At 47.8% G+C, this 24,448-nt stretch overlaps 8 protein-coding genes across 8 annotated transcripts; 6 read left to right on the top strand and 2 right to left on the bottom strand.

Moving 5' to 3' along the window:
• Window positions 1–173: 173 nt before the first annotated feature.
• PENARI_c011G05508 (SDR family NAD(P)-dependent oxidoreductase) lies at window positions 174–1,161 on the top strand (the record flags this gene model as incomplete). Its single annotated transcript, XM_022632602.1, has 5 exons — window positions 174–194; window positions 259–697; window positions 766–852; window positions 915–1,102; window positions 1,156–1,161. The coding sequence occupies 5 exons, from the start codon at window positions 174–176 to the stop codon at window positions 1,159–1,161; spliced, it is 741 nt and encodes a 246-aa protein (XP_022487566.1).
• A 988-nt stretch (window positions 1,162–2,149) lies between these two features.
• PENARI_c011G10725 (cytochrome P450) lies at window positions 2,150–4,027 on the top strand (the record flags this gene model as incomplete). Its single annotated transcript, XM_022632732.1, has 4 exons — window positions 2,150–2,356; window positions 2,411–2,624; window positions 2,681–3,337; window positions 3,975–4,027. 4 exons carry the CDS (start codon window positions 2,150–2,152, stop codon window positions 4,025–4,027), a joined length of 1,131 nt encoding a protein of 376 aa, XP_022487655.1.
• Window positions 4,028–4,383: 356 nt separating this feature from the next.
• PENARI_c011G01663 (Dyp-type peroxidase) lies at window positions 4,384–6,160 on the bottom strand (the record flags this gene model as incomplete). Its single annotated transcript, XM_022632507.1, has 8 exons — window positions 4,384–4,637; window positions 4,699–5,016; window positions 5,077–5,162; window positions 5,215–5,325; window positions 5,379–5,471; window positions 5,525–5,802; window positions 5,856–6,075; window positions 6,126–6,160. 8 exons carry the CDS (start codon window positions 6,158–6,160, stop codon window positions 4,384–4,386), a joined length of 1,395 nt encoding a protein of 464 aa, XP_022487598.1.
• Window positions 6,161–7,479: 1,319 nt separating this feature from the next.
• On the bottom strand, window positions 7,480–9,486 carry PENARI_c011G11071 (uncharacterized protein; the record flags this gene model as incomplete). Its single annotated transcript, XM_022632738.1, has 1 exon — window positions 7,480–9,486. The coding sequence occupies one exon, from the start codon at window positions 9,484–9,486 to the stop codon at window positions 7,480–7,482; it is 2,007 nt and encodes a 668-aa protein (XP_022487483.1).
• A 3,293-nt stretch (window positions 9,487–12,779) lies between these two features.
• On the top strand, window positions 12,780–13,521 carry PENARI_c011G08662 (uncharacterized protein; the record flags this gene model as incomplete). Its single annotated transcript, XM_022632686.1, has 4 exons — window positions 12,780–12,816; window positions 12,902–13,272; window positions 13,334–13,424; window positions 13,514–13,521. The coding sequence occupies 4 exons, from the start codon at window positions 12,780–12,782 to the stop codon at window positions 13,519–13,521; spliced, it is 507 nt and encodes a 168-aa protein (XP_022487634.1).
• Window positions 13,522–14,532: 1,011 nt separating this feature from the next.
• PENARI_c011G04627 (4-hydroxybenzoate octaprenyltransferase) lies at window positions 14,533–15,483 on the top strand (the record flags this gene model as incomplete). The annotated part of the gene is made up of 1 exon (XM_022632577.1): window positions 14,533–15,483. The coding sequence occupies one exon, from the start codon at window positions 14,533–14,535 to the stop codon at window positions 15,481–15,483; it is 951 nt and encodes a 316-aa protein (XP_022487639.1).
• Window positions 15,484–16,342: 859 nt separating this feature from the next.
• Window positions 16,343–20,956, top strand: PENARI_c011G05897 (uncharacterized protein; the record flags this gene model as incomplete). Its single annotated transcript, XM_022632612.1, has 5 exons — window positions 16,343–17,160; window positions 17,243–18,113; window positions 18,993–19,640; window positions 19,711–20,111; window positions 20,167–20,956. The coding sequence occupies 5 exons, from the start codon at window positions 16,343–16,345 to the stop codon at window positions 20,954–20,956; spliced, it is 3,528 nt and encodes a 1,175-aa protein (XP_022487630.1).
• Window positions 20,957–22,782: 1,826 nt separating this feature from the next.
• Window positions 22,783–24,406, top strand: PENARI_c011G02917 (uncharacterized protein; the record flags this gene model as incomplete). The annotated part of the gene is made up of 3 exons (XM_022632538.1): window positions 22,783–24,001; window positions 24,062–24,142; window positions 24,195–24,406. 3 exons carry the CDS (start codon window positions 22,783–22,785, stop codon window positions 24,404–24,406), a joined length of 1,512 nt encoding a protein of 503 aa, XP_022487498.1.
• Between the last annotated feature and the right edge of the window lie 42 nt (window positions 24,407–24,448).

Below are 24,448 nucleotides of genomic sequence, written 5' to 3'. Positions count from 1 at the left end.
TTAGTCTGTCTGCGCGCTATGTTGACCACGCGGCTTCACACAAATAATTAATTGCTGGGCATATCCTTGACTTTCTCGGTCTCTAACAAGGGGTTCAGGCCAATTTATATCAGTAAAACAGCTTTCAATCCTCTGCCTTCCATACGCTACACTAATTTCCGGCCAAATACGATATGGGATCACTCAAAGATCGAGTAAGTATGGAGAAGCCATTTCAGATGCACTCGATGGAGTTGCTAAGCAATGAATGATATATAGGTTGTAATCATCACTGGTGCTTCATCGGGGATAGGCTTGAGCACGGCAACTGCTGCGCTGAGCGAAGGCGCCCAGGTCCTCGGGGTAGATATTTCCTCGCCGCCAGCATCACTCAGCGAGCATCCGAGATTCGCCTTTTGTCAGGGAGACCTGGTTGACCCTTGCACGCCAAGGAAGGTCCTATCGGCATCCAACGAGGCATATGGAAGGCGAATTGACGCGCTCTTGAACATTGCTGGCGTCATGGATCACAACCAGAGCGCAGACTCAGTCGTGGATAAAGTGTGGGATCGATGTATCGCTGTTAACCTCACTGCACCCGTTAAACTGATGCGTGAGGTGCTTCCCATAATGCGCGAGCAGAAGTGCGGCAGCATCGTGAATGTTGCCAGCAAAGCTGCCTTGAGTGGTGCAGTCTCCGGTGTAGCCTATACAGCGAGTGAGTGACCATTTCAATCTTGTAACAGTTGGCCCGGAGGATTTGGGAATGACAAGACCCACATCTAGGCAAACACGGTCTTATTGGGGTAACCAAGAATGTAGCTTGGCGGTTCAAGCATGAAGGCATTCGTTGCAATGCCATATGTCCCGGTGGTAAGAAGATCATTTTTATCATTTTCAATACTCAGTGTACTCCCATCACTAATTGAAACTAGGTGTCAGCAATGATACAGGCATCCTCAAGGATTTTGACGCCTTTGACAAGGATGCCCTGGCTGTCATGTCGCCAATACATGCGGCGCATTCATCGGACAAGGAAAAAGGGTACGCCATCACGCCAGATGACATTGCCAGTTCTCTGTTGTTCTTGATTTCTCCAGCTAGTCGAAGAATCAACGGAGCGGTAATTCCCATTGATAATGCTTGGTCGACAATCTAGTCGACGTGCAAAGCTAGGTATAAGGTAGTTCTGTGACGAATAAACATTTCTTGTTCCAGGACTTCAATCGCTTTGGAACATAATAGGCAAGGTAAATTTAGAATTAACCTTGAATTAAATTCTTTCTGATTGGCTTTGGTAAAGAGGATTCAAGTATAGTGAGCACGTCTTCGACTCATGGTCTAAGAGAATATAGACCATTGGTAAACCACATTTGATGCCTAGCAGTGCGCTGAATCTGGCCACAGAAAATTAACACGGAAAAGACAACTTGAACAATCGCTACCTAGATAGTAACACATGGTAGCAATACTAGAGCACAGAGGCTACCGATGAAGGCTTTGTGTATTGAAGTAATCCTTGGTCCTGTGAAAGACGAAGACTTTATCTGGATTCCTGGTCTTGTCAATGCGGCCACTCTGATCGACGAAGTAGATGCATCGGTTGACAGTACTTGCATTATATCCAGTGTTCCTCGTGAGCGTGACCGACCACATATCTTGTATAGAGTCAATCTATGCGAAACATCTTTGATGGAAGGAGAAAGTGATAAATGCCTCCCATAATTCGCTTCTTCGTACATTCCATGACTCCTTACATCTTGCAGGTGGGTGAGAGGATTACGCGACGTCCTTCTCAAGCCCCCTGCGTAATGATTTTCGCTGCTGCATTGTTATTGTGTATTTTTTTTCTTGGCCGTGGGTGATAAAAAGCATTTTTTGTCAATGAGTGGGCCAAAGGCAGATACCAGTAGGCTGGCTAGAAGTGGTCTTGTTCAGGAAAGTGACTACAGCCAGCCATTGATCGACCTAGGGGCCATCAACTAGTCGTGAAATTCCTCGAACATCCGTCCCGGCGCTCACATAAAGGTGCATAAATTATGTTGTATCCAGTACCTCCCCTAAGTTCATATGTTATAAACCCCCTTCTTCGCGACAAATTTGTGAGAGGTTTCTTTGGGACGCCTTCATTTCGCCAGCCCTCTCTATATACACGGTACCCAGATCGACAATGTCGCCCGAAGCACTATCCCATATCCCTACCCTAGCACCCATCCTTTTTCTCACCTTGCCATTGCTATTTTTCATTTTGACATCATCTCGAAAATCGGCATTCCCTTTCATCAATGCAAGAAGGACATTCGAATTCAGCAACTCCCGCGCACGGGCGCGGTACATGAAGGATGCTGCCGCATTAATCAAGAAGGGATTGAGCAAGGTATGTTCATGACCTAAATCATTAGGCCTCATGTTGATTCACTTTTGCCTCTAGGGCGGAGTTTTCCGTATCATCACTGATAACGGCACCAGAACGATGCTGTCGCCCAAATATGCCAATGACATCCGCAACCTTCCTGAACTCAGCTTGACCGATAACTTGGCGACTGAGTTGCATGTAAATCTTCCTGGCTTTGAGCCATTCAGGGTTACAGCAAATGACAACATTATCCAAGATACCGTCCGCATCAAAATCACGCAAAACCTGGGTAAGTACCGCCGTCGATCACTTATGGACGCTGCTAACGCAGGACCTATCCATTAGCAAATGCCATGGTTCCGCTTTGCACAGAAGCTACTTACGTTTTGAAGACTCAGTGGACGGACGCAACAGAGTGGCACGATATGCAGCTAAAACCCGCCATTCTGAAAATGGTTGCCCAACTTTCTTCCAGAATCTTTCTGGGGGACAAGATATGCCGTGACCCTGAATGGCTTGACATAACAATAAACTACACTATCAATGCGTTCACGGCCGCTCAGGAGCTCCGCCTCCTTCCAGAATTCATGCGCCCATTTGCCGTCAGGTACCTGCCAACGAGTCGGAAGGCCCAGCGGCAGCTGAAACAGGCGAGGAGGATCATTGATCCAGTCCTGGAAGAGAGGCGCGCCGCTAATCGCTCAGGGAGGGGTGTAGAATATCATGATGCCATCCAGTGGCTCGAGGATACTTCCAAAGGCCGCAATTACGACCCAGCCGCGGCACAGCTTGCGCTCTCTGCGGCCGCCATTCACACTACAACTGACCTGTTCACTCAGACCGTTCTCGACATCTGCGGTCGGGAAGACCTCATCCGCGAACTTCGCGAGGAAATCGTCACCGTGGTTCAAGCTGAAGGATGGAAAAAGACGACACTTTACAAGCTAAAATTGATGGATAGCGTGATCAAGGAGTGCCAGCGGTTGAAACCAATGGCTATCGGTTAGTTTAATATTTGCCCTAGCATGGTACTTGACAGAGTGTATTTTAACGATGAGCCCAGCGATCATGGCACGCGTCGCCCGAGAAGATGTCCATCTTCATGATGGACAAATAATTCCCAAAGGCGACAAATTGCTTGTATCCTGCGACAGGATGTGGGATGAAAGTATATATCCGGACCCATTAAAGTTCGATCCCTATCGATTTGCAAACATGCGCAGAACAGATAACCCGAAGAACGAAGCCGCCGCTCAACTAGTTTCGCCGTCCCCCGAGCAGATGGGGTTTGGGTTTGGACAGCATGCTTGCCCGGGACGCTTTTTCGTGGCCAATGAGATCAAGATAGCTTTGTGTCATATCTTGTTAAAGTATGACTTGCGATTGGCAGAAGGGTGTGAGCCCCAGGTGCAGAAGTTCGGGATGAGATTGGCGGCGGATCCGATGGCCAAGGTGTCTATCAGGCGCAGGAAGGAGGAAATTCCCCTGTAGTTTGTCAATAGCACAGTATAAATCTCTATGTACTGCAGTTGACTTGCACGGATGAGTTTGATAGATCTGTTTGTCAAGCTAGTGATATTAATCGTATTTCAAACGCGCCTTGTGGAACAAAATACCTGATTATTGACCCATACGTCAGAGGTGTACCTCGAATACCTCTACAAGCTGCACACCAAGGGAAAGGCACAATAAGGACAGACGAGATTTGTGAAGACGGGAAGATTCTACAGCAAATGAGGGAAACCTATCAAGCAGCGGGGCTCATTCTGAGATCATATCTGTCTGAGTACTACTACTGTTGGAAATTAGGTGACCTATGTCTTCCAGAAGCACGAAGTGAGAACCACTCTCTCTTTCTTCTACCCAGCTCCACTCCGTGCTCGGCTTGAACATTCTGTATCTACTACTACTGTGCCGCATACATATCTTTGGCTGGTACACGTTACTATCAATCACGGAACGTATCGCTCACTTCATCAAAACGTGTATTCCATAATCCCCGATTGTATTGAGAAGCACGGAAGGCTGTGCAGAATCGCAGCTTCACTCTACTTGCAAAGCTCATCTTTGAGAGCGGAAATGGAAGGTGTGAAAAAGTATTCGCCACCCTCAGGAATCACAAAGCGTTCGACATCAACATAACGATTCGAGACATCAGACGCCTCCTGTATCCCGAGGGCGCTGGGGATGTTTGCCTTGCCTGGGTATTTGCGAACTTGACCAATGATGGGATCGATGCCGGGGCCTTGACCCCCACATGCCGCAAACTTGTCATGAGGGAAGTCGGACTTGTTCGCCCACTCTGACCGCAACTGTTAGCTATTGCGTAACCCACCAAACAACATAAAAGGAAACTTTCTCACCCTTCATCACGAAGCGGAAGCCACTACGAAGGCTAGACTGGTAGGATACGAACAGCAATCCACGCTGTTTCAAAGTATGACCGCCTCGCTTTTCCTCAATGTCGGTCCAGTCGCCATATGGAATGCCTCGGCGGATCATCGCTTGGGAGTCGTCAGGGAAATCCTTACGTGGCCGGACTTGTCGGATATGCGAAGCGAAGGGACATCTAGCTTGCTTCTCCACATCTGGGCCATAGTCGAAATCATTCTCTTTTTGAACTGGGTGGTCGGGCTCACCGTCGTGAGGAGCGCGTAGAGGATATTTATCAAGCGGGGCACCTTGTTTAAATTATATGAGTTAGTGGTTGCGTACCCGAGGGGGTCAGTGATAATATAAACCATCGGGCCATCGTCCCACCACACGCGATGAGAACAAGCGAATGACATCCATGCTTGTCGGGTCCTCGCAGTTCTTCCCACTCCAGCTAACAAATCGTGAGGTCAGCCTTTTCCTTTATATATGATGTAGCCGCATACCTTGTGAACTCGGGCACCAACTGCCGCAATCGGCGGAAGACCATGAAGGACCCGTCTTTGGCCCAAGCGGGCTGATTGGAGTAATCATCATCGCCTCCAATGAAGAACACACTGGTAATGATAAGCATTTCCTGTTGCGGATGTGAAAGAGATTTTGGCTGTACCCATTGGGAACCGGCCTAGGTTCGCGAGGTTTGTTGGTTGCTGGTTCCAGACCTTCCACAAGAGGCTGGGAGATACCATCCACCCAGCCGAAACTGAGGCCGGCGTCAGAGTTCACCTCATGCAGTAGGTTATTTGGAGTCCTTACTGTTCCTTGTCGTCCTGCTGAACGGTTCCACTTTCAGTGTGGACTATACGCATACCAGTTGTCGGACCACCGTTGCTGAAGGTTGGCTGGACGAGGTGTAGAAACGTCTTCTCCACTGCCGCCAATGTATTTCCAGTGATAATAAAAACACCGTCTATGGTGCCATTGTAGCCGGTATAGAACTTGTCCCAGTCCTGTGGATCATCGAGACCACCAGTAACCATGTCCTTGTACTGTCCGCCACTGAAGATGTCATCGCCGATGTCGGTCTTGCCAAGCTACATGCGTTGTAAGTAATAATATTATAAGAAGAGCGAATATTGAACCCTACTTTTTTCATTCCAGTGTACGAGAAAGAAATGTTAATGGCAGTCAGTTGAATGAGCCCAGTCTCTCCCGACTTTTTCCGCGCGTAAAGATCCGAACGGGTGTCTTTGGCTTCTTGCCCGGTGGTGATCATAGGCACGAGCTTCGCCAACTTTTGCTTGAAGACGGCAGGGTCCTCTATGCTGAAGAAGTAGAAGGTCTCTGCCTTCTTCGGCAGACGAGGCCTACCAAGGTCAACGGTATATTCACCACTGTCTCGCAACTATGGTCTTACCAAACATCGCCTTGGATATTGTTGAGATCAGGCATTTCGAACTTGTATCCGATTAAATGTTCAAATCAAGTTTACTCTTAACAATATGATGGAGTGGAAGGATAACTGATGGCAAGCTGCAGGGTTGGGGAGAGGGTTTTTAAGCCCTTGGGGGTACCTAGATACCTTGGTCGGTCTGGCGGCTACGTTTCACCCGCCATGGTCTACGATACTTGAAATAAAAATTCAAATGCGTAGAACTGTAGTGGTGACGCTCGGCGTAATTCCTACTTGTTTGCGGTTGCCTTAAACGGAATACTGAGTGAGCGATCATGTCTCGGGTTTCAACATAGGGACCCAATGAAGCTTTTGATGCATAGAGTATTAATAATCTGATGCTGTCCTAGACCGCATCACACTAGGGCTCGCTTTTCCTTGCATGTCATGGCCACAGCGAGAATGGGTCTGTACAACCGCATAGGATGTGGATAGGTCACATTGGACAGGTAATATTGCTCGCCTCTGTCCAGCAAGCCAATGATGAAGAATATTTAGGTCACTCTACATATGTATGATAGATACATGATAACGCAGTCGACAGCTTAGGGCACAGCCTGAATATTGTATGAATCACACAGCACGCAAATTCCAGCATTGTCATGTCTGCCCCTTCCCTGTCTGGTAAAGATTGATTAAAAAGAATAGTACGATTTTACATCCGCTTGGTCCAGCCGGGCGGCTGTAACCACTGAGACACGGTGATAACCGTTGACCATGCTTCTGATCAGCCCACTGCCTGACCACTCACCGAAAATGCGATAGGCCGATGGATATGCTGAACCATGGGTAATAAGTCAGGGGTTCATGACGTTGGGGCGGGTCTGCAGCGCTGCCCATTTGCATGCAGGATGTAACATCATGAACCGCAAGATAGGAATACCCGTGAAAGGATCTTCCACAACGTGGAAGCGGTGTGACTGAGCCTGTCAGAGTCTCTCTGCTTTTCTTTTTTTCCGTGACAAACCGAATGTAGGTGTAGGGCTGGTGCATATCACGATTCAGCCTAATATGGTCAAGTCGAGACCATTTCTATCTGTCCACAAATATCAATATGGAGTGCTGTGATGGACGTCCGAAGCTGTGGTGCTCTCGTTTGAACCTAGCCAAGAAAAATTTTCTTTCTCCCTTGGATTTTTGATAACCACGGAATGACTTTCTTGAAGAAACTAACTAATTAGGAATGAGGAACTTCACCTGTAACAGTAGCCGATAAGATGCTCTCTGTGCACAAGGATTGAAGTTGAGGTGATGATTTCCTCCGGGCATAAGTATGAAGAAAAAAAGCAGATTTGAAAGGGACGATTATAACGAGAACTCAGGCAGAGGGGACCATGATGGTCTTCGAGACACTGGGTACACCATTGTCATTCATGATAAACAGCATCCACCAGCCTGGTACGAGAATGCTCGGATCGCTCGGAAGAGTGACTTCGTACACGTTGCCACTGAGACTCTTGATCGCATCAAGTGAGATACGGCGCTGGTCAGTGTTGACGGTGTGGGTTGTTGAGCCATACCGCACCAGGGAAGCAGTATTGATAGGGCCCGAGGTTTTGAAAGTGAATTTGTCGCCAGCTCTAACCTCTGTTCCAGATACGTTGGTAATCTCAGGCCGAGTGGCAAGGTTACCATTCTCATCGAAGAGATATCTGGGCGTATAGATCTGGGCATCTAGGTGGTTCGCTGAGCAGTTGCCGCAGAGCCCACCGCCACCGTTGAAGACTCTCCCGTCAGTCAGCAGCAGTGAAATACTGTGATAGACACGGATGACACTGTTGGGAGTGTCGGTTTCAAACGAGTTGGTGCGGGGGAGGTACAGCTCCGGGGTAAGCTGCGCGGTGTCCTCATTAAAAGGTATACCATGGGCTTGTCCACCGGTCACAAAGACGGTGCCGTCTGGGAGAAGCACCGAGGTGTGGAAGACACGAGGGAAGTTCATACCGGATTGGCCATTCTCGTTCGTTGCTGAGGTGACGATGGGATTAACATCAACATCATCGATCTCGATACGGAAGGCTTCCTGGGTGCCATCAGTGTTCTCATAGCTAGGAGAGCCACCGAAGGTGATGATCTTGCCCGCGACAGCATCGTACATGACAGCATTACCGGACATAGCGTCGTCGGACGTAGAGCGAGAGCCGGCAGGAGTCACGTCTCCATCGCCTTGGGTGTGATACCAGTTCATCGCCTTGCTGGGGCCGGCCTGGAAGACAGTGTCATTCTTCCAACTAAACAACCAACCATGGCTGTCCGCACGGTAAATACCCTGTTTATCGTTGGTTAACATGGGCTGCACCTTGCATCCGGGGCGATTCGTCCACTTTTCGGTTTTAGGACTGTACACCTCGCCCGCCTTGGCAGTCGTTCCTCCATTCCAAGCACCTCCGACCAGGAACACATCGCCACTTCCCAGGGCTGCAGAAGCATGGTATCCCCGAGGTCTGTTCAGCGCTGGGCCGTAGATCCAGGTTTTATCAGACGGGTCGAGGAGACTGGTGCGAGCAGCATCAGAGCCACCAGACACGACCAGTTTGCCGCTACCGTCCCACGAGGTCCCAGGGCAGAACATGTCATGGTGTGTTTCGCTAACATTACGCTTTGTCACGGTATTGCTTGCGGGATCCCAGATTGACATCAAGGTATATCCACTGGGAGAGTTATTGTAGTCCTCAGTGGTATAGGCTGACCACACCATGACTTCGCCCGTTTGGGGGATGACCGTACCGGCCACCGCAATCACAGGCAGATCAATTGTTGGTCCCCAGGCACCACCAACAAAGTCATCATCGGTTTGCACTGTGTATTCCCAGATGTTCAAGTCAGAAATGCTCGCCTTGGGGCTTTCGCTGACTAGACGTACGAACTGGGCCTCCTTGGGGTTGAAAATGGAGTATTTGATGCTGTTGTCCGCGTTCCATGTGCCAAAGGCAACTGGAGGACCCCAGTTATTCTTGTCCATGGACACATACACCTTGTGCTCCTGGATCCATCCATCCTCACCGGCCGGGCGGATCTCAATGGCGTTCACGCTGCGAGTTTCGCCCAGGTCGACAACAACTTGATGCTCAGTACTGTCTTGGGACAGCCAGTAATCATTGACGTCTTCATCGATAATATTGTCGCATGGGTGATCACCGGTGCTACTGTCGCACTCAACTTCCCATTTCCGACGCTTAATACGTTGTCCAAGAGGAGGGGACTGGCTGAATGAGCTTGGGTCATTTGACTGAGGGTCAAAAGCAACGGCAGATTTCGGGGACCCTTGGATATCTGCTCGGACAAGACCGACGGCCCAGAGGATTGCCAAGTTGTTGAGCCTCATAGTTTCGATATATGCAAAAACAAAATGAAAAAGCAGGCTTTGGATCCTTAGTGGAGTGGTCCGGGGCCATGATATTTAACCACCCCGTTGTTGTTTGCGAATGAGATTAGCTACCAATATCGAAGGTCCACCTTACTCAAGATCAAACAGGGCATCCAAGGGGCATGTCTCCGGTAACACAGCATATTTGCTACTGTCTAAAACACGCAGAAATGTAACTTCCGGTTCCCTAAGTGAATCCCCACAATGATTATTTTTCGATATGAAGTATCTCCTCTATCTTAAGTCCCCAGCGTTTTCAAAGCTCAACAAAAGTGGTTCTGCTTGTCTCGAATTGCCCATTTATCTTTAACCAAAGCCTGTGGCTTCCGCTGGAGGCCAGGGCAATAATTACATGATATCAAAAGTAGCTAACTTTACTGTCTACAGTTAGTGTGGATATATGACATGTTTCCCATTGTGTTCAGGCCCATGATATAATTTCAAAGACTTTCAAGCTATCGCCAATTGTATGTAGAAGAATATACATATAGCTAAAAATTTTCCGGATCGGAACACACCAAATATTGACCAGAGTCTTGGATTCCAAGACCGCCCGTAAACTAAGTGAAACAGGAGCACACATTTTGAGCCTAGATCTTCATCATCTGATTACACTTACCCTAAAGAACCTTATCACATACAAACACAAACATCTAATAGCTAAATTTCTCAAATTGGTGGCCAACAATTCCAGCGAAACGAAACAAGATATAAAAAAAAAAAAACTTAAAAAATAAAAAAGTAAACCTGCATTGCAATCGCAGAATGCACTAGTAATTTGTGATTTATGATTTGTTTTCTTTTTCATTTCGTTTCTTTTTCGTCTATCATTCAACGTATCCAGCAAGATTGGTAGGTATGTAAATCATTACTGTTAGTAAAAGCGCGAGACTTGCGACTTTAAGATATTCATTGCCCTTTTTACATGAGTGGAACTATTAGAATTTGGAAAAACGTTTTAGTGCATGGGAAGCCTAAATAAGCCGTGCCGATAAACCATTCATAATTATCCCTGTTGTATGTCCATACATGCAGCCACCCCACCCTGCCTACATTCTACGTTTCGTGTATGCATGAATCGTACCGCCACCAAAGGATTCAGCCGTCCTTGCGTTGAAAATCCCTGCCCTTGATGAAGGGACTTCAGCTGCCGAGATCCTTGGCCTCGGTAAAGACCGGACGTGGAATCTTTTTCCCGTGGTGAATTCCGAAGCCCAATCTACAATATTCTCGACACAATCTGCTTCACACTTTCACTCCTATCTACCACTCCCTTCTCGAACTACCAGCTATGGGGAATTCTCCTATAGTCTCAGCCATTCTCGAATACCGAGATGAACTAGGCTCCGTTGCAGAATTTCTCCGCGTGCTTGCTGGGATCTGCTGGACCCTGAATTACTTCAGTATGATGTACGTGTCTGGGAGAGAGAGGATTCCTAACACAGGCATCTTCCCTCTTTGTTGCGATATCGCATGGGAGTTTGTGTATGCCTTCGTCCACCCGGCCGCAAGTGCACATTGGGAAGGTGGTGTGCGGGTGTGGTTCCTGGTTCATTGCGCTGTGATCACGTATATCCTTAAGTTCGCGCCTAGTGAATGGAATGATGCGCCAATCGTGAAACGAAACATCTACTTTATTTACGGGGTGGTTATTCTTGGCTTCGTTGCCGGTCAACTTTCCCTCGCGGGTGAGATTGGGCCTGACCTGGGTTTCTTTTGGGGTGGTGTCCTATGCCAAACACTTGCAAGTCTCGGGCCGATATGCCAGCTTTTATCCCGGAATAATACTCGTGGCAGTTCCCTTTTGACCTGGTATGCCCTTGCTCGCTTACACATCGAGTTTTCACTTGTCCCCCAGGTCTTGAATACTGATTCGAAGAAAGGTCATTGCGTGCGATTGCAACTGTTGGAGGTTTTATCAAACTATCGATATACTACATCTGTGGCATACCTGCAGGTCCGTGGTTTGAGAGCCCAATGTGTCAATTCTACATTGGGTTGACTCTCGTGCTTGACATCTCCTACCCATGCCTGTATTATGCTGTTCGACGTCAAGAAGAGATCGACGCCCCGACCAAAAGGAACACCGAAAAGAAGACCAAATAGATGCACACATTCAGGGAAAGGAAGGAACCATACCCTTTCACTGAGTGATTGGCTCGGTGCTGTACGGTGCAGACAGTTGGATATATTATGTGGGTTCTGGAAGTAGATTGACCAACTTATGCGGTCCCCGATGATTCGGACAATGATCTGTGCTCTATATACAACTTTTTGTGCAAACTATTACCTGAGGGCCATATCCACGGGAAAAGGATTATTAAAATCATTCGTATCATGTCAGCCAGTCACAGGAACGGGTGGGTCCAAAAGAGACACCAAGTGAGGGAATGCATCTGAATAGAATGCCGTGGAATTATAGCTGAAGAAAAGGAATGCTAGTGATCACCCTAGACGTACAGCATGTTAATGAAAATCTCCCATCGTCATCCTACAGTAGAACCCACTGCAGCAAGGGGTAGAGCCGAGATTTTCTAACACAGACCGGAGCAGTCTCATTTGGTTCAGTTTATCAAGCTGCGCTACACCATTGTGTGGGTCAGACCAATACCTCGCGCCTATATTTCCCCCTTGACCTACGTCTCAGTCCAATATCGAAAGACATGGAGAAACCCAAGTTCACAATAATCATTGTTGGGGGATCTATTTCCGGGTTGACTTTGGCACATTGTCTGGCCAGAGCGAACGTCGACCACATCATCCTTGAAAAAAGAGCTGAGATAGCTCCCCAGGAAGGTGCCTTCATTGGAATTTGGCCAAATGGAGCCCGAATCTTACAACAACTTGGAATTTATGCTAGCCTTGAAAGACTCACGGCACCGCTAAGCCGGATGCACATTTCCTTCCCCGATGGATTTTCATTCAGCAGTTTGCTGCCCAAGACAATCCATGAAAGGTTGTATTGCGCACATATTCACACAAGTGAGGATGACTATTCTGACCTCGTGGATCACAGATTCGGTTACCCCATAATTTCCCTTGATCGCCAAAAGGTTCTGGAAGTATTGTTCCAAAGTTACCCTACCAGATCGAATATCATGACCAATAAGCGTGTAACAGAAGTACGTCTCGGGGCAGACAGTGCCAGTGTATTGACAGATGATGGGGATGTATTTGAGGGGGATCTCATTGTGGGTGCAGATGGCGTCCATAGTCATATCCGGTCGGAGATGTGGCGGCTGGCAGACACTATGGATCCTGGGTGGATCTCGCACAGCGAAAAGAAAGGTGACCAGCACCATTTCTGAGTACCATTATTGAATACCCTTTTACAATTTCTGAGGCTGACACTCTGATGGTTTTGTTCATTCAGGTCTTACGGTTGAATATACGTGCGTGTTCGGGATTTCTTCGCCGATACCCGGCCTTGAAACTGGAGAGCATATAAACCGGTATGGGGATAAGTTCTCGGTGATTACATTCCATGGCAAAGATGGGCGCGTGTTCTGGTTCATTATCCAGAAGCTTGATCACACCTATGTCTATCCCGATGTTCCTCGTTATTCGACCGAGGATGCAGCCCACCTTTGCGGCAAGTTGGCATGTGTTTCCATCCTGCGGGATATCTCTGTTGGGGATCTTTGGGAAAATCGATTGGTTGCGTCAATGACTGCGCTTGAGGAGGGACTATTTGAAACCTGGCATTTCAATCGCGTAGTACTCCTTGGAGACAGCGTGCACAAGGTAATACCCATGTACACTATCATTGATTAGGATCGCGGGCACTGAACATTTTGACCTTTAGATGACGCCAAACATTGGACAGGGAGCAAACACAGCTATTGAGGATGCTGCTGTTCTAGCCTCACTGATTCATCGACTGGTCCATGTGGATGGTATTCCCAGCCTATCCGAGGTTCACATTGAATCAATGCTCCGGGAATATCGAAGTCTGCGATACGACCGTACAAAGAGCACATACCAGCGATCTAGGTTCGGAGCTCGTTTTCATACGCGGGATGGCTGGGCCAAGGCATTGGCTGGTCGTTACATCTTTCCTTTCATAGGCGGTCTTGTACAAAGGGGAACCGCTCAGGTTCTGGCCCGAGGGGATACGGTGGATTTTCTTCCATTTCCCGAACGATCCGGGCCAGGTTGGATTCAGAAATCTTCTAAGGGGCAGACAATCATCCGACTACAGTGGAGGCTTCTTTGGATTTTTTCTCTAACCCTCTGCTGGGCATTCTTTTGGATTCGACCTTTTCAAGCGTGATTTTTCCGTAATTCCTTATATTGACATTTGAAAATAACCATATAAATACCTAAAATCCACTATTCATCTACTAAAGTCTTTACACTAAGCGTGGAGCCACTATGGATAAGGATCATTGTACTTTAGACATTCCCACGATTTTTATACGGTAAAGATTTTTATGGCACACAGTTGACTGAACTGAAACTGAACTTGTACATATATCACAACGCATCAGGAAGCAATACCAAGGTACATGTGGGTACCCTACGAGAGAAAACGCAAGGCGTGAACCCACATCCATGTACAGTAGTGTTCTACGCAAGGTATTCTCAAATGAAATATGATGGATGTACTTGCGGGTTATGACATTCCGCTGGTGTTATGTTACAGTGCTATAGGCTAATCCTAATGCTACCTCTGTCTAGCAATGCTAAACTCTGGATGAATGAGATCAGTAAAGCAAGGAGTGCAAAATATTTGTCTTCTTTGCTTCTCAGACTTACGTTTTCGGGGCTCTAATCAGCGGTGTGATAGGCAGTGCAGAGATCTGCCTATATCATTTTTCCCTTTCCTTTGTATTCTCAGGGTCTTCTGTCCGCCAGCTTCTTCACAAGCTCAACTCGTTTTCTCCTTGCTCTCTTCGTAAGACACGACCTGGAATTTCCTGGCGTTACTTCTGGTTTAACACCATACAAAACCCAGCACCACATCATTCAGCACAAATTGAACTAGATCTTTTCTATTTCAACATGGTTACAGTGAACGAAAAAGCTGCGGCTGAGCCACAGAACAAAGTGCTCAGATCGCTTCCTTCTTCCTTAGTACCATATGCTGAATTAACACGAATCCATCGCCTATTGGGATTCTATCTCAATACTTCTCCTTATTTTGTGGGCGTTGCGTTCAGTGCTTCAATTGCCACGGATATTCCAGTGACCACTATCCTGCACCGTATTGTGCTGCTCTCTCTTTGGTCATTCTTTCTACGTTGCGGTGGATGCGTGTGGAATGATCTCATCGACTTAGATCTTGATCGCCAAATCTCTCGAACAAAATCCAGGCCGCTGCCACGAGGCGCCGTTTCAACACGGGATGCTGCTCTTTTTACCGTTGCCCTCTTCGCATGTGGTAGCTCCGTTCTACTCTTCCTTCCGTGGCAATGCACCATTGAGGCCCTCATCATCATTTTCTTCGCCCTCCTTTATCCTTTCGGCAAGCGTTTCACGGACTACCCACAAGTAACTCTGGGAAATATCGGGTGGGCGATCCCGATGACCATGCATAGCCTGGGAGTGGATCCGCTTGACCATGTTATGCCCACAGTATGTATGTTCCTGTTCGTTGCGACAGTCATCATCATGGTCGATGTGATTTACTCGTGCCAGGATACTGAGGAAGACTTGAAAGTCGGCGTGAAAAATATGGCTGTTCGGTTCCGGGATTCCATTCATATTCTGGCGTATGTGCTCTTCTACATGTCAGTTGCGCTTCTTGCATCTGCTGGGTTGTTCACTGGCCTTGGTCTCCCTTTTTTTATTATATCGGTTGGCGGCCATTTCCTCGGGTTCGGGAACCTCCTCAAGGCGACACAGCTCGGGAAATCGTCTGGAGTGGAGACGAGAGCAAAGACATACTGCCTCCTTACCAGTATCTTTTGGGTTCTTGGGTTCGGATTTGAGTATTGTGTGCGTTGGAACTAAATGTTACATCGCGGCCGAATTCCGTTGTCTAGGTTCCAGATTCTGGCAGATTACCTGAAAATTCCACTTCCTATCTGGACTTCTTTACGTCTACTTTAATCGAACAATTATCTTGCAAGCTGCCGAATTGTCGTTTTTACGTTCAAATGCCGCAGGTTATTGTAAAATTTGTTTCTCCAAATATCGCCCTGTGAAAGGCCATCTTGATATATATAGCCAGGTACTCGGATCGTGTTGATTTTAGTTCGGAATAGGTCAGGCCCAATAGAAAGCCTTTCCACGCCAGCGAGGCTAAAACTGCAACCGAGGCAAGGTCATTTGAACTAGTTAGAGATGGGGCCGATCAGAATATCCATTTACAGATGCCCCAAGTCCAACGCAAGGCACACCGTGACTTATTCCTTGGAAAATATGATTGAAAGTATTATGAAAAACCTTCAGTTGAACCCAAATTTAATATAATTGAAGGTAAGTGAATAGAGTTGAAGATAGGGCTTAGAGGACCAAAAATCCGTTTCAAGTACTGTAATGCGCATGGCTCGGTACGGGACGGTCAATTTTACTTCAGACACCCTTGCGTGGCACATGTATCGCTTTTGGTACATTCACTAGCTTCAATTTTCATTAGGAGGTTCCACTTAAACATTCCATTGATCTCCAGTTATGGAAGGATGATCTTAGAAATGCTGGTAGGGGTAAATGGTAGGGGGAAATTCCCCATAGTGCGAATTAAAAATACAGGGAAATTCCGAAAATTGCCAGATAATGCAATAATTTAAACATCCTAGTAGTAGCTTCATCATCCGACTATTTGACTTTCTTTTCCGGAAAGGCAGCACGAAAGGCCTCGCTTGCCATTATGGCCAATGCCAATGGCACCAAGCAGACTGGCGAGAGACGGAGCCTCTGTTCAACGATGAGCAATGACCAAGAGGGCCCCCATCGCTCTCAATCGAGTCAGGACGAGCAACACCCTATCACACAAGTCTGGAACAAGCACACAGACGCGATACCACCCGATTCTTGCCAGTTCGATCGGCACGAGTGGGCCAAACGAAATATTCGCATCCTCGATTCTATGGCCGGTGAAGCTCGGCAGCGTGGAGTTCTGTTCGAGGATATCTCAATTCAGGCGTCCGGCTCGCCTCTCCAGATTCAGCCGACAGTTCTGTCGGCCTTGATACGTCCTGTCGCATCTGTTGTGAACCTCCTTTTCCATAAGGAAAGTCATCAACATCGAACCAAGATCCTGCACAAATTCGATGGGCTTGTGCGCAGCGGCGAGCTGCTTTTGGTCCTGGGTCGCCCGGGAAGTGGATGTTCAACCTTTCTGAAGGCAATATGTGGCTATCTTGACGGCTTGCATCTAGATCCAGCCAGCAAGATCCAATATAGAGGGGTTTCGTTTGCGAGGATGATGAACGAATATCGCGGCGAGGTTGTATACAACCAAGAAGAAGATCATCATTTCCCGCATTTGACGGTTGGTGAAACCCTCGAGTTTGCTGCGTATGCACGCGCACCTCACATTCGGCTGGGTAACTTGAGTCGCGAGGAGTATGCCAAGATTGTGGTGCAGGTTGTCATGGCCTTGTTTGAGCTTTCCCATGCTCATAACACACAAGTGGGCAACGAATACGTTCGCGGGGTCAGTGGAGGAGAAAGGAAGCGAGTGAGGTGAGTGGTTTTCGAGGCTATCTTACTGCCTCGTGCTTACGAAAGAGGGACAATAAACTGACAGCGAAATGTGGACTTGCAGCATAGCCGAAATGACATTAGCGAGAGCTGCTATTGGTGCCTGGGATAATAGCACACGAGGTCTTGATGCGAATAGTGCTCTTGCCTTTGTCCAGACTCTTCGCCTATCTGCCAATCTCACGAAAACATGTCATGCCGCCGCAGTGTACCAGGCTTCAGAGCCAATCTACAATACCTTTGACAATGTCACTGTTCTCTATGAAGGACGGCAAGTATACTTTGGTCCCTGTCGGCACGCCGTGGCATACTTTGAAAAGATGGGATGGAAACGTCATCCCCGACAGGCCAGCGCGGATTTCCTCACTGCCATCACCAACCCAGGTGAGCGTGAGGCCAAACCTGGTATGGCAGAGAAGGTCCCACGGACTTCGGAGGACTTCGAAGCATACTGGAAACAGAGCCCAGAGTATGTCGAGCTTCGGGAGATGATGAGAAATTACGCACAGAGTTTCCCTCTCGATGGAACAGAAGAGACAAAATTGAACCACGCAAAACGTACCGAGCAGGCCAACCATGTTCGACCATCCAGCACTTTCCTTCTTTCTGTGGCTATGCAAGTACGATTATGCCTCGTCAGAGCGTATCGACGAAGCTTGAATGACCGTGCGGGTATCATTGCGACTGCAGTGGTACAAATTGTGCTAGCCGTCCTAATCGGCTCCCTCTTCTATGACATCCCTGCCAGTTCTGCGGGACTGGCCCAGAGGGCATCGGTCATCTTTCTGGCAGTCCTAACAAACAACTTGATCGCTTTGCTGGAGATAAATGTCCTGTACAGTCAAAGACCAATTGTGGAAAAACACGCTCGCTACACATTTGTTCACCCCTTCGCCGAGGCCCTTGCTGGAGTCATCATGGATCTCCCCATCAAGGTTCTCCGCTGTTTAATCGCCAGTGTGATCATATATTTCATGGCACATCTGCGGAGGGAGCCTGGACATTTCTTTATTTATATCCTCCTACAACTCATTTCAGTTGTGACCATGTCCGGGCTCTTTCGGTGCTTGGCCACAGTCACAAGAACACTCAGTCAAGCAATGGCTCTCGGTGGAATCATAATTATCTGTATTGCAGTGTATACTGGTTTTACTATACCACAACCCGATATGCGCCCGTGGCTAGGTTGGATCCGATGGCTTAATCCGATTTTCTACGCGTTCGAAGGAATCATCGCCAACGAATTCCATGGCTTACGATTCAAATGCGTCGAATATATACCAGACTACCCATCTCTCTTGGGCTTGTCTTTTACTTGTTCGGAAGTGGGCGCTGTCGCGGGAGAGCACTACGTGTCGGGAGACAGGTATCTTGAGAAGCGTTATGAATACTTCTACAGTCATCTATGGAGGAATTTCGGGGTCTTAATTGCGTTCTTTGTCTTATTTCACATCCTTTACCTCATTCTTACAGAGCTGGTTCCAGGTACGGCATCCGCCCCGAAAATGCTGGCATTTCTTCCTGGTCATATTCCCGCAAACTTGAGCCGAGACGATGTAGAGGCCAGGCAGGGGCTCGGGTGGTCGAAAGAGCTTCTGAAATCTGACACGCAGTCCCGTCTTTTGTTGGCAAAGCAAGAGAACATATTCACTTGGCAGGGATTATGCTATGATGTTCCGATCAAGGGAGGAACAAAAAGATTGCTTGAGGATGTTAGCGGTTGGGTTAAGCCATGGTCCTTCACTGCCCTCATGGTGTGTAACATCCACGTAACTCTTCAATACAACTGTGGTCCTCCATGCTAATATTTTTAGGGAATGTCCGGCGCAGGAAAAACCACACTTTTAAACGTCTTATCTCAGCGAATGACTTGCGGCGTTGTGGCCGGGGAGATGCTGGTCAATGGCAGTGGCCTCAATACCAGCATCTGCCGTAAGACCGGATACGTCGAGCAGAATGATCTCCACTGTGAAACCTCTACAATCCGGGAGGCTCTTCGTTTTAGTGCAGCATTGCGGCAACCCCCGTCCGTCTCCATGGAAGAGAAGTATGCATTTGTTGAGGAAGTGATTCAGATGTTGGGAATGGAGGATTTCGCCGAAGCCATCATTGGAAATCCTGACGGCGGGTTGAATATCGAGCAGAGAAAGCTTCTTACTATCGGTGTCGAGCTGGCTGCAAAGCCCGAAGTCTTGATCTTCTTAGATGAGCCTACTAGTGGATTGGACTCGCAAAGCTCCTGGGCAATTTGTGCGTTTTTGAGGAAGCTGGCGGATCATGGACAAGCCGTGCTTGCGACTATTCATCAGCCGAGCGCCGTTATATTTGAACAATTCGATCGCCTCCTCTTACTGGCGAAAGGTGGTAAGACCGTGTATTTTGGAGATATTGGGAGTCATTCTCGGACTCTTCTGGATTATTTGCAAACAAACGGCGCACGTCCGTGTGAACCCACTGAGAATGTAAGTTATGAATCACCATGTACCATGCCACTAAAATTCTACGGCTTTTGGCTGATGCATGTCTTCACAGCCGGCCGAATACATGCTTCAAGTGGTCAGTGAAGGCTCGCAAGGGAGTTCCCAGTCCATCGATTGGGTGGATATTTGGAACCGGAGCCCTCAAAATCAGGAGGTTCTTGATCAGCTGCATCATATATCTTCGAGTCCCTTTCAGGCCCCAAACATCGACACATATAGCAAGCTTGAATTCGCGATGCCAATTAGCGCTCAGCTATACCTCGTCATGAGGCGTGACTTTCAGCAATACTATCGCCAGCCGGAATATATCATGGCTAAGCTTGCTTTGGGTGTTATATCCGGTCTCTTCGTCGGCTTCTCGTTCTGGATGTCCGATAACTCTAACCAGGGCTTTCAAAATACTTTGTTTAGCTTATTCCTTCTATGCACCATCTTCTCCACTATGGTAAACCAGTTAGTCTCCACCGCTCCCCCTTTTACAGAAGAACAAGGAACTCACCGTGAATAGAATTATGCCAAAGTTTATCAGCAGGCGGGCGCTGTATGAGTTACGCGAGCGACCCTCTAGGACGTATTCTTGGAAGGTATTTATTCTTTCACAAGTCATAGTTGAGCTTCCCTGGCAGGCCTTGCTTGGAATCTGCACCTGGGCCTCTTTCTACTTCTCTGTTTATGGTTGGAAGCAAGACCCACAGCGCCAGGGCCTGGTGTTTCTTTTTGTGTTGCAATTCTTCCTCTTTGCCTCCAGTTTCGCCCATTTAATAGCCTCTGCGGTACCCAGTCCGGTTCTGGGCAGTATGCTAGCTCTCTTCATGTTTGTCCTGTCGTTATTGTCGAACGGTGTGATGCAAGCACCAAGCGCTTTACCCCCTTTCTGGAACTATATGCACAAAGTCTCTCCTTTGACCTATTATGTGGGTGGCATTAGTGCGACTGCACTACATGGTCGTCCAATTCATTGCTCCGACCAAGAGATGGTCAGCTTTGATGCCCCAGCGGGGCAAACGTGCGGCCAGTATCTTGAACGGTTTCTGGAAATAGCACCCGGGAAGCTCTACAATTGGAATTCTACTGGGCAGTGTCAGTACTGTCCCCTCCGATCGGCCGATCAATATCTTGCCAACCGCGACATTTCCTGGGAGCTCCGGTGGCGAGATTATGGGATTCTTTGGGCATACTTTGCCTTCAATATCCTCGGCGCCATCTTCCTCTACTATCTCTTCCGAGTCTTGCCATATTTACGAAAAAATAAGGGCAAAAAGACAAATCCTCAACATCTCATGACTGATAAGAAGTGACATTATTATTTGTTTTGTTCTTGTTTTGTTCTTCTCAGGGTGCTTATATCATTCTTGTTTCTTTTCTGTTTGCCCCGTTATTGCTACTGTTTCTTTCTTTCTTCCTTCCTTGATATCTCTGCTCCAATAACGCTATTGACCACTAATCTTATCTCAAACATTACCTTTCAGATAGCGATGCAGCATCCAATGAAGCGATTGTGGTTTCTTTCCCAAAAGCACGATTGAGTTTCTATTACCAACCCGAGATTAACTTGTTGTTTGGATATATTGCATGTTAAAGCGTCTGGACAAACACACAAGATTAACAATCTCGGTGGTATATAACCCGTATACCCTAGAATGAGGTTAGCTTAAGAACAATATAGGATCCAAAGAGTAGAACTGATTAGGCGGTCAATTAGCAGGCTTTATTATGGCGTAATTAATTGCAGCCAAGTTACTACGATAAATGATGATCATATTGATACTGCCATTCTTTTCTTGACGGTAGAGTCTAAAATAGTACAAGTGATAGGACTCGCGTGCTCCATTGAATTAATGTTCTTAGTAGGCAAACTTACTCACCCACTCAGCTTACGCTCTCGGAGCGAATCAAGGCGCTCAGACGTTGGTCAGTTTTACCTATAACGAAAAAGGGAAAGCTAAGATTTCCCATGTATCCAACATGTTGTCTAATATCTTCGGTCTAAAGACATTCACCACTTCCATTGACTATCTTTTATACTGTGTTTAACCACACACGCGCTGCTACTCCACTTATCACTTTGTCGTCGTCGTCTCACTTACGTACTCCAATCATACAACTTGCTATTTTTGATGTCAATGAGCCTACTCTAGGACTTATTTTTTTGTTAGATATCGATCTGTTCAATTTAAATGGACAGCTTCGGTAGAAATGAACGACCTTAATGGAGGTATCCTACTCAGGAGCTACCAAGGTATGGAGCAGAAGTTATATCAGCCTCGGAGGGTTGACACGGTTGATCTTGATATACGATATCGAGGACATATATCGCTATCATCTTCCTTTGCCGACCTACACCCTTACACCAATCACGAACTACCCATTATTAATGGGCCTCACTGATCTGAGACCCATTCCCAACGGACACGCCTTGGTCTCCCGAAAGTACAGATCATCATGAGTGAACAGGAATGTGGATATTCGATCTCCCCAAACGGAAATGAGTTACATTTACGGCTGAACTCCCAGTTCAGCTGAGGCGGAAATTGGCTGAGGTAGGTCATGGTCCGCGGATTGGGAGAGGGATATCTGCAGCATTGTTTTTTTACGTTGGGGGAGTGATTGCCAAGGATGTAGTGGTATATGCAGAATGCAGAGCTATGGATAATTGAGCACAGTTTATGCAGCCTCCTTGCAGATAGCAACCCCATTCTCCATGCTGTGTAACCGGCACGGGTCACTAGCAACGTCATTTTGCGACCTTTTGGGCCGGTTCCATTCGTTGATTCGGCAGTGGATGACTGAACCTCTCCTTTTAGGCTCTAGGCCACAGCTCCACATCCGGCAGAAGGCTGAGCTGAACTGGACCATCTGACCATTCCGGAGTCGTAGCTACCCAATTCTAGGTCCACCCATGTAACTTGTCACTCTATCTATGATTCTGACATCTCTTCTCTCCTTAATGACCGCATACTTTACATCAGGTCTTAGCATCCTAGTGGAACCCTAACGCGAGGGAGAAAGAGGGTTGTAGAGGGCCCGATGGCCACGTCGCAAGAGTATTTACTGGGGCTTGAGCACCTGCGGTTACTCATACCTTCCTGCGACAACCAGAGTTCAATTCCTTTCTTGGTTGACCATGATTGTCAAATCATCCCTCCTGTTGCTAGGTGCGGCTTCGGCCGTCGCCAACCAAATCCCGCTCGGCGACAGCTCAGTATGCCTGTCCTCCGCTACTCCCAATGACTGCTGTACCAGTGGAGCGCCCACTAGCGAGGTGGCAATTGACAATCGCACCTTCAAGGTCACTTGCGGTTCGGCCTTGGTCTCCCTCAATCCCAAGAAAGCCCAAAAGGTCAGCAATGCCCACGAGTGTGTATCACTCTGTGCAGACGACGTGTCTTGTGAAGCATCATCTTTCAAAGCACACGGCAAGGCACCTCGTGGCAATAACTGTTTCTTTGTCCTGGGAGACAACCTGGACCAGAAGTCCGATGGAGAGTGGATTACCTTCACGGAAGTATTCCCATCCTGTTTGGAGTCGGATGACCGCAACGCCTGCTGCTCTGTACCAGAAAAACAAGAAGACGAGGTCTTGATTGACAATACCCGTTGGAAATGGACCTGCAAGTCTATCCTGAGTTCCCTCAACAGGCAGAGTAGACCGGCGGCCAATGCTCTCCAGTGTGCTTCGCTCTGCGCGTCGGAGGGCTGCGAGGCAATTTCGTTCCGAACACTGGGCGATCACAAATCTGGCAACTGCTTCTTCGCCTTGGGCAGCAACAAGGATCAGCAACAGGCGCCCAAATTCCTGTCACTCGTTAAAATCGAGGATGACAACATCGACCCCCCAAGCCCTGAACCAGAGTGCGGAACGTGTGTTGAGGAGAAGGAGCAATGCATTCAGGATAAGAAGGAGTGCAACAATAAAAATGACACCTGTAAAGACGACCTACAGCAAGCCGAGCATAAGCTCGAAATGTGCCAAAAAAGCCAGGTAGACCCTGCAAAATTGGCGCAATGCGAAGCTGACAATCTGACGTCCCAAAAAGCCGAAGAGGACTGCCGTCGACACTCCGGTGAAGTTGAAGAGAAGAAGAGACAATGCCGTGTGGAGCAACAGAAGTGTGAAGAAGAGAAGGGCGACCTCAGCATTCAGAAACAGCAGTGCGAGAACGACAAGAACAAGCTGAAGATGGAACTCACCAAGAAAGATGATGAGATCACCGCACTCAATTCGGAGATCACATCGCTGAACGGCAAGCTAGACTCGCTTCAGCAGTCGTATAACGCTCTTAATATCAATTGCAATGGAGAAGGCCCTAATGGAAAATGTCGCACAACCCTTTTCGACGCCGGTAAGTAATAAAACCATATGGCTTCCACGATACCACTCTCTCGCTCTTCAACTCATACAGATCACTGCATCACAGAGCCTCGCGACGATCAATGCATTATAGCTGCTGGAAATGAGAAATTCAAAATTCACTACGCTAAGCGTTCGTCTCCAACATCACGTTTCATAGTACGTACACGCTGACTCCTGGATAGTCGATGACCCCGGTCCGGCGGACTTGGGAACTGGAAGGGCGAACTCTTTCAAAGACTGCGCCGAGAAATGCGCGAACTACAAGGGTGCTAAGAAGTGCGTGCGATTCATGTGGAAAGCAGACGGCAGTGACAGGGCCTGTTACATGCGATCTACCGGACTAGGCTTGGTCCCCACCAAGTCGTCGCCATTCAGTTCCGGGCAGCTCCTCTAGATTGTAAGTTGGGCAACCTTATGGCCATCTATACAATCACAA

Source organism: Penicillium arizonense (assembly GCF_001773325.1).
Source record: "Penicillium arizonense strain CBS 141311 chromosome Unknown PENARI_contig011, whole genome shotgun sequence".
Lineage (NCBI taxonomy): Eukaryota > Fungi > Ascomycota > Eurotiomycetes > Eurotiales > Aspergillaceae > Penicillium > Penicillium arizonense.
The sequence above is the reverse complement of the archived record's forward strand: the minus strand, read 5'-3'. Positions and strand labels throughout refer to the sequence as shown.